General features: G+C 40.2%; 1 protein-coding gene across 7 annotated transcripts in view; it reads left to right on the forward strand.

Annotated features, from left to right (window-relative positions):
• Positions 1 to 8,179, forward strand: part of COL22A1 (collagen type XXII alpha 1 chain) — a 226,914-nt gene that overhangs the window by 62,760 nt on the left and 155,975 nt on the right. For all 7 annotated transcript variants that reach the window (XR_001866005.1, XR_001866001.1, XR_001866002.1 and 4 more), the window contains exon 4: positions 2,621 to 2,695. Coding sequence is in view for 3 of the 7 variants with exons in the window: in XM_017746704.1 (XP_017602193.1) it covers positions 2,621 to 2,695 (75 nt within the window). In the remaining 4 variants the exon portion in view is untranslated. The remainder of the gene's footprint in view (positions 1 to 2,620; positions 2,696 to 8,179) is intronic.

Genomic DNA, 8,179 nt, shown 5'->3' on the forward strand with positions numbered 1-8,179 from the left:
AAGCTTGTACAAACAAAGGACATGATTGGTTTATGGGCTGCCAGTGCACACGGCCAGCTCCTGTCCAGCCTCTCACCCACCTGCACCCCCGTCCTTCTGGGCAAGGCTGCTCTCAGTCCCTTCATTCCCCAGCCCCAACCCAAATGCAGCACCAGCACCTGGTCTTGTTAAACCTGATGAGATTTCCATGATCCACTTCTTGAGCTTGTGCAGGTCCCTCTGGATGGCTCCATCCTTCAGGAGTGTCAGCAGCATCACTCAGCTTGGTGTCATCTGCAAATTTACATACATAGAGCTTCCTCGTCCCTCTAATTATGGGCCTTTGAAATGATGATAATGTAAGGCTGTTAAAAATTGAAAAATGGTCCATATGTATAGTTATAAAGCAATTTTCCTGATCTCACTCACAAAAAAAGTAATATTTGATGTTGAAGCCAGTGAATAAAATATTACAGAATGGGAATTATTATGTATCCCTAGTCAAGAATTATAATTTTATGAGAAGGAGGTCATCTCTAACAAAACTAATTTTCTTCTGTGGAGTTATAGTTTGGTTGATATGGTAACTACCTTGATAAAGTACTTTTGTTCTTTAATAAAGTACAGTGTTTCTTAGGCATTGTTACTATGTATTGAATTGCATTTGCATTAAAAAGTAGCACTCTACAGTGATTAAAAGCTGACTGATCTCATGTAGCAGATGTCAGTGGAAATTCAGCCATCATTTGTAGTGCAACTCTAAAGGGAAATATAGCACTGCTGGTGCTATTAAAAATTTCCATGAACCCCATGGATATAAATGCAAAATCTGTGCTGATAAAAATTTTGGATAAAACAAATGATTGACAGAATATTATATAAAGTTGAAGACAATAAATAAGTTTTAAATAATACGTATTTAAAGGCAACTGCAAGCAGAGGATGTAATAAGGAGCAGAGGCTGAAAGCTCAGGTCAGTCAGCTGTATTTTCTCTTCTGTAAATCCATAAAGATTTACAAATTAGCAGAGCCTTAGCTGCAGTGCAGATTTTGTTACTGTGTCTGCCGTTTGCAGTGGATGCTCATTGCTGCAAATCCTCTGAGCATCACAAGTATTTGCTCAGAGTTTTGCGTGGTGGTAGCAGAAGGAACAGGCAGAAACACTCTGGCACTAAAATGTTCACCTATATCAGGGGTTTCATAGAAAGGCTCCAAAGGAGAAGGACAGCTTTTTTCTTGCCTTCCCAACAATGCAGTGCTGGGTGTAGCAATGAGACCTGGTGTCTCCTTGGGACTTATGGATGTGTTGTCAGTCCAGCACTCTGCTCCTTTGGACACACGGAGCCATGATAATAACTGGGATGGTAAAGTACCAACCTCTTTTGAGCCTCTGTGGATTATTCTGTGGCTGGAAAGTGAGAATTGCAATAATTTTCTTTCCCTTGCTGACTATTTATGCCTTAGATGCAGGCAGGCAGGGAGGAGCCAAAAGGAGCACAGGATGTTTGTAAAATAAAGGCAAAAGGGAGGCTACGGTTCTTTAAGAGGCAAGAAGAGGTTGTCCTATCACTATACTTTTTTATAAGCCCCTTTTAATTAGTGGAAGGTGCTATAAGGTCTTCCTGGAACTTTCTCTTCTCCAGGCTGAACAACCCCACCTCTCTCAGTCTGTCTTTATAGGAGAGGTGCTCCAGGCCTCAGATCATCCTTATGGATTTCTCTGGACCTGCTCTAACAAGTCCAATATTATAATGATATATATTTATTGTTGCTGTTGTTGTTGCTATTGTTACTATTTTTATAGTAGTTGTTATTATTATTATTATTATTATTATATTGGACCTATACAGGCCAAATATCTCTAACAGTTCTTCTCATTAAACTGATTCATTGAGCTACCTGTCCCCATTGTTTACAAGTGTGCAATAACCTACTGATTTGGGAAAAGAAAGCAAAAACAGAAGTTATTTCAAAGGTTTGGCAGGAAGGAGGTGGATACATAGTTCTCTGTGGAAAAGCATTTATCTGCAATTGTGTTGACACTAATTGGGAGCATGAGAAATGGCTGAGAAAGGCTGGGTATTTTCATGACTTTTTGAAGCTTGTCTTTAAGGGTGAATATTCTTCAAAATTTTAGTCATATTTAACTCTGATTTCTGCTTGAACAAACTCAAGGAGGTTTTCCAGACTAGGAGCTGTCCTTTCTGAAAAGTTTGGGCAGCGCACCATGTCAGCTGGCCCTTCAGAACTTCCAACCAATACAAGAGTGGAAGCACATTCTGTATTTTCTTACGTTTTTTGTGACTTTCATGCACATTTATGGGCAGGAGAAAGACACAAACCCAGAGTGTTGTCCGAGCTGATGGAAAGGCTCGGTTCACCTATCCTGACTGTCTTCCTGTCTGGTCAGGCAGAAAAAAGTGCCTCAAAATCAGACATAGTATATTGGGTCTCTTGTCCATCATGAAGTTAGGGAATAGGAGAGAGGAAGGGTATTTAGGATGTACAGAGCCTGGGCTGGAATTATTGCTGAATTATTGCCACGTGCAAGAATCTGAACAACACCCAGAAGATCAGCTTTTGTAAGTTCTGCAGATGTGTTTCCTTGGGATAATTCTGTACTGGTTCTTTTGCTTTTCAGATGTCCTGTGCCCAAATGTCCACGTGGAAGGAGATCGGTTCAAACACACCAATGGGGGCACTGATGAAATTCCAGGTAAACAGACACACTTTTCTGCTGTACTTCTGGGAACTGAAATAGTATAACTGTGCATTTCTAGTGTGATGCTCTGATTACTTACATCTTTCCTAGCTGGAGTTTTCTTATTCCAACACGTGTTCAGTGGTGGAGAAGTGTATTACAAACTGTGAGGCTCCGAATGAGATAAAGGTTGACAGCCAACACCAAATTAATCACATCAAGCATCTTTTGATATGACATCAAATTAAAAAGCCAGTGGAGCTTAGTGCAGTAGCTAGAGGAATGCAATAAGTTTTGGAGATCACTTTTTTCTTACCACTGCACACTTAGTGACTTTTAATGTCCATTTATTTCATCTGTGATTGTTGTGGAAATCCAAGCACAATGGTAGTTATCACTGGAGAAGGTTTACGTGTGTTTTTATATAAAGAAAAGATTTTCTGAAGCACTGGTGAGACATCAAGGGGAAATACAGTCTGGTGATATCTCTGCTTTTCTGTGAGCTCTGATATATCTTTTCAGCCAGCTGAAGGACTTAATCTGTCAGATAGATGCGTGGACTGTGCCTCTTTTCCAGCCTCCAAAGACTGTTTGAGCTGTTGGCAGAGAAAAGATGCCCATCAAGGTTGCACTGGGAATAATTGTGACTGACCCAAGAACACAAGTCACTGCAGTGGGAGGCTGAAGGCTCTTCTGCAGCTTGATTATGAGTAGAAATGGTCAATGTTTGACAGCTTTGAAACTCACTCAGAATTTTTTCCTTGGAGGATTTTCACTCCTTGCACAAAATATCAGCTCCAACTGGGCTGTCTGTGGGCAGCTTATTTTGGCTGCGGTCTGATTACATCTGAGCCTGTGATTATGTTGTGTGGTAACATCTCTTCTGGTCATTAGACCCAAGCAGATCATCCCCAAACACCTATTTTGAGCTGCTGTCTATCGCTGGGTCTTGCATTAACCTGTCCTGAAAGTCCTCCTGTTGCTGGCCAGGCAAACTTCAGAGCAATTCAGGCCTACTGATTCTGAATGAATCTATCTGCAGTGGAAGCCACTGCTCAAAATGAGTGGCAGGATTGTGTCCCTTCTCAGATGATCACATTCTGTGAGTCTTTCCAGAAGAATGGAGTTGCAAAAGGACTCCTATAGCCAGTTCATGTTTATCTGAATTTTGATTCAAGTGCTAATTAGTAGACTCTATGCTTTTATTTGACTTCTAAAATATATCTTTTTTTAAGCAATGTAAATGACAGGAATGAAAAAAAGGAATGCCAATTCAGATCTGGCACAAAAGTTTTGAGTAGAATGCCTATTTACAGTAATATTTATATATGTGTGTATATACATACATATATACACATATATACATATATATGTGTGTGTGTGTATATACATACATATATATATATACACTTAGTCTCTTCCATAATGTTTTTGAGGGGTTTTTTTCTCCTTTTATGTTCAAATTCCACTTCCCTGCTAGGAAAGAAGCCAATATTCAGCCTGTTAATGTAAAAGATTGTCTCAGAATGTCTCAGATCTGTATGTTAGTTCAGGTTGGAAGGGTCCTATGGAAATCATCTAGTCTAACCTCCCACTCAAAATAGGGTCTCCTTTGAAACTGGGCCCATTTTAAAGTTAGATCAGATGTCTCAGGACCTTGTATAATTGAGTTTTCAGTATCTCCAAAGATGGATACTTCACAGATCCTCTGGGCAACTGTTCCAGTTTGGTCAGAATCACAGTGATTTTTTAAAATTTTTTTCACTATATTAGGGATTTCCCTAAGCAGAAATTAATTTTTTTGCACCATCTGGTCAGGCTGATCATTCAGGGCTGGTCATTTATTTGGCCTAAGATATCTCTGCTCACTACAAACATTCACCATACCATTTGGTGTCTTAACAACAGATTAGTTACAGTATTTAATTAAAAGTGACAACTCCAGTCCCTCACCAACAATACAGAGGATTTGCAGAAGGCTCCTGATTGCTCCAATATGGTGAGAAAATTATTTATTTCACATCTTGTTCATGGTGATTAGGAAAATGTGTGCCTCTTCCCTGGAAGAAATGGAACAGATAGTCTGGGTCTGCTATGGATTATTGTGCTGCTGGAGATGGATCATGTAAGATTAAAGTGCTGTTCCACTTCTCATGTGCTCCTTACTTAATTCATAGCATTTTCTGAAGACTCTGGGCTCCTGGGTCTGATTCCAACAGAAAAACATTGTCTTCTTCCAGCTAAACTGGAAAACTTGGTCCACTGTGCTGTGCTTCCCATTCCAAAAGGATGTGTTGTGCTGAAAGGCTTTTGTGTTTTACTGCAAATGGGACTGCACTTCAGCTTTGAGGCACAGCCTGTGTCCTGCTCTCTCAGACCTGTGAGGGAGGTTCAGCTCTGGGAGGTCTGTGAGTGACAGCACTGAGGGGGAGGCTGTTCCTCTGCCACCCAGGTCCTCATATGTACAAGGCTTTTAAGGTAACACCTGTGCCTTGTGCTCCAGTTGGAACCAGAATTGATCCTTGCCCAACAGGCTCCTGACACTGAACTTTGTAGCTGTATCTTGCACAAACTTGTTTCTCAATGGACACTAAGTGCAGTCTCATAGAGTAGAAGTTGCAGTAAATCTCGTTTTGGGGACAAAGAAAACAGTATTTAAAAGCTCTTAGATTTAACACCTTTTCCTCTCTCAGAGAAGGACAAGACATCAGAACTGAAGGTCAGAGGGGCAAAAGTCTTCCTGTGAATTTTTTTTAAATTTTTTTTTTGTCTTATATTCAACAGCAGAAGGCACAAACAATTGTTTCACACAAGGCATCACCAGGTCCAGCCCTTTCTTGTCTACCCTACCTGCATACAAGTTATAGCATGACTTGCTACATTTAGTTCTGTGCCTGCATTTAAGTGGATGTGAATTGAGTCACTGTATCAGCAGAAGTAAAAATAAAAGCTAAACCATAAAACCAGCCATAAAAGGAGGAACTCTGTGAGATGAAGGGAAACAATGGTGTGGATGAGGTGGAAGATTCATAGATTTTGTTAAGTCAGAGGCTGAAGAGTGGGTAGTGAGGGTTGCTCCATGCAGAATGAAATTACTGCATCAAAAAACCACATTGTGATCTGGAGAAGAGCCAATGCTCTAAACTGATACTTTCCTTTTAAAACACAGTTTGTTTTTTTTATTCTTTAGATAAACAGCAGTAAGTAAATCTCATCTATCTGGACTTCTTTGGACATTTGTTGAGCACTGCATTGAAAGTCACTGCTAAAGTGAAAAAGGGTAGAGATTAATAAACGTAAATTGAGCCAGAAACTGCCTGGCAGGGTGACAATTACGAAATTTCTAGGAAAGGGAGTAACAAGTCAGACTGTAGGCAGTGATTAAGCCCATCAGGGTCTACTTTTAGGTCTAATCTCCCCTGTGAGTTTCCACTCTATAGACTGGGATCAAAATATCCTTGAAGGAGGAACTGGTTGGCTCCAAAACACAGGGATTTTTTTCCAACTAACTTGGGACTATTAGTTTAAAAGGCCTGTTTTGGTAGGTATGGATCAATATCAGGACTATAAACTATAAACTCCTCCTATGAGAACTGGTGGTGTTTTAGTCAGCAGATGTTTGTACATCACAGTCCTGTAGAGCTGGGGAAAATGCAAAGGTCATTGCTGGACAAGGTAGAGAAGGGAAGAATTCCTGAGACTGGAAAAGGCTTTTGGCTACTGCTTATCTAGAAAAGCGTGCTCAGACCTCCTTAGCTCAGGAATGATGGATTCAGCCTTGAGGAGCTATTAGAGTGTTCAGGAGACAGAGGCGATTAAAAACGTGGGCTTGGTTAATCTTGCAGGGTGCAGGTGGAAAGGGGAGATAATACTGCTCTCTGTTAATAGATCAGGAGAACAGCAGGAGGGAGACAGGGGAACCACTCAAGCTGAAGGACAAAGGCAGCAATAAGAAATGAAGTCAGCTGTTTGAGAGATACATTCAAGACATCAGAAGAAGACTTGAAGCTGTCAGAGATATGAAGTGCTGGGACGAGAGGTGAAATAGTACTAATGGAGACAAATAAACAGTGATGGATAGTCATGAGTCCTCTCATAGCAGAGGTTTGTACTCTATGACCCTCTGGTCTCAAAGCATTTAAATAAAAAATCTCCAGCTGTATCATTCAGGAAGGGCTGCTACAGTGAAATAGGGTTTCATGAGCAAGAATAGATTGATATATATATATATAGGCAGCTTTAATACTGAAAAAATTTTGTCAGTGAAGTGAAGCAGCATCTGCTTAACAGTACATAAAACATGAATTCAGAATATAACGCTGAATATGTTGCTGAATGCATTAGAAATCAACAGAGAACTTTGAAAGAAAGCAAGGAATCTACTTAGAATATCACTTTATCCTTCAGGAAGTCTGATATTTTAAACCAATGCTTAATAATGGTTTAAACAAAGTCCTTACAGCATTATTGTGGGTACTATGTTTCGGTTGGGTTTTTTTAAAGAGAAATAAAGACAAGAGGGTTTAACTCATCTGCCCTAAAATATTCAATAAAACCTCCCCTTATCTTACTTAATCTTATCATACTTAATACCTCTTATTATGCTGAATTGTCATTTTCATTCCATTAGCATTTACCAAAGGATGGAAAACCAGGCAGGGAAACCCATTGGTAATATTTTGCATCATGAAGATGTGCCCTTTGTGTATTTTTAGGAGCTATAATACTGCATCAAAGCTACACTTGAATGTTATTTAAAATGAAATATACTTCTTGAGGTTTTAAGACTTCACATTTGAATTATTTGCATTTTAAACTAGACCTGCTGGGCATGGGATTTGGTTGCAGAAATCTGGATGATCGCTAGAATTAAGAATGAGCTGAGCTCTAGTCCTAAACATTACTAGAGGACATAAAACTCCTCAACAGATACTGGCTGCTGCTTTCAGGGGACTCTGCCACAGAAGTAAAGAAAGGCCTGAAGTGATTTCCACAGGGTCTTAAGAAAAATAAACCCTGGGGAGGGACAATTACAACCACTACATGGGAATAAACATCCCACACTGGATGGTGTTAATAGGGCAAGGGAGGAACATGAAAGCCCTGACTTCAACTCCTGAGTAGTCGCACAGGCTGTGTGTGTGAACAAGAGCAGAAACTGCATTATGGGTTGTACCACAGACTGACCTCAGCCTCCAACTCTCTTCCCTGTCTCTGAAACCTCCATGTGCAAATGACCAAAATTCCAACACATTTACGACCTGCGTGTTTTTCTGTGACTCTCTAAAGGGTGTTTGGGCATTTTACAATGAAGGCACTGGTTGTAAAACTAGTCCCCTACAATTACAAACTGCAGTGGCTGTGTTTAGCTGTCAGTGTGTCTCCAGTTCCTGTGGTTTGCAGCACATGGGTTCACATTCCAGAGGTGCCAGTGACTCACTAGCTAATTACAATATCCCTGGGACTATTTATATGTGCCCACTAAAGCATGTGGTAGTA

The sequence above is a fragment of the Corvus brachyrhynchos genome, unplaced genomic scaffold (genome assembly GCF_000691975.1).
Source record: "Corvus brachyrhynchos isolate BGI_N302 unplaced genomic scaffold, ASM69197v1 scaffold89, whole genome shotgun sequence".
NCBI lineage: Eukaryota > Metazoa > Chordata > Aves > Passeriformes > Corvidae > Corvus > Corvus brachyrhynchos.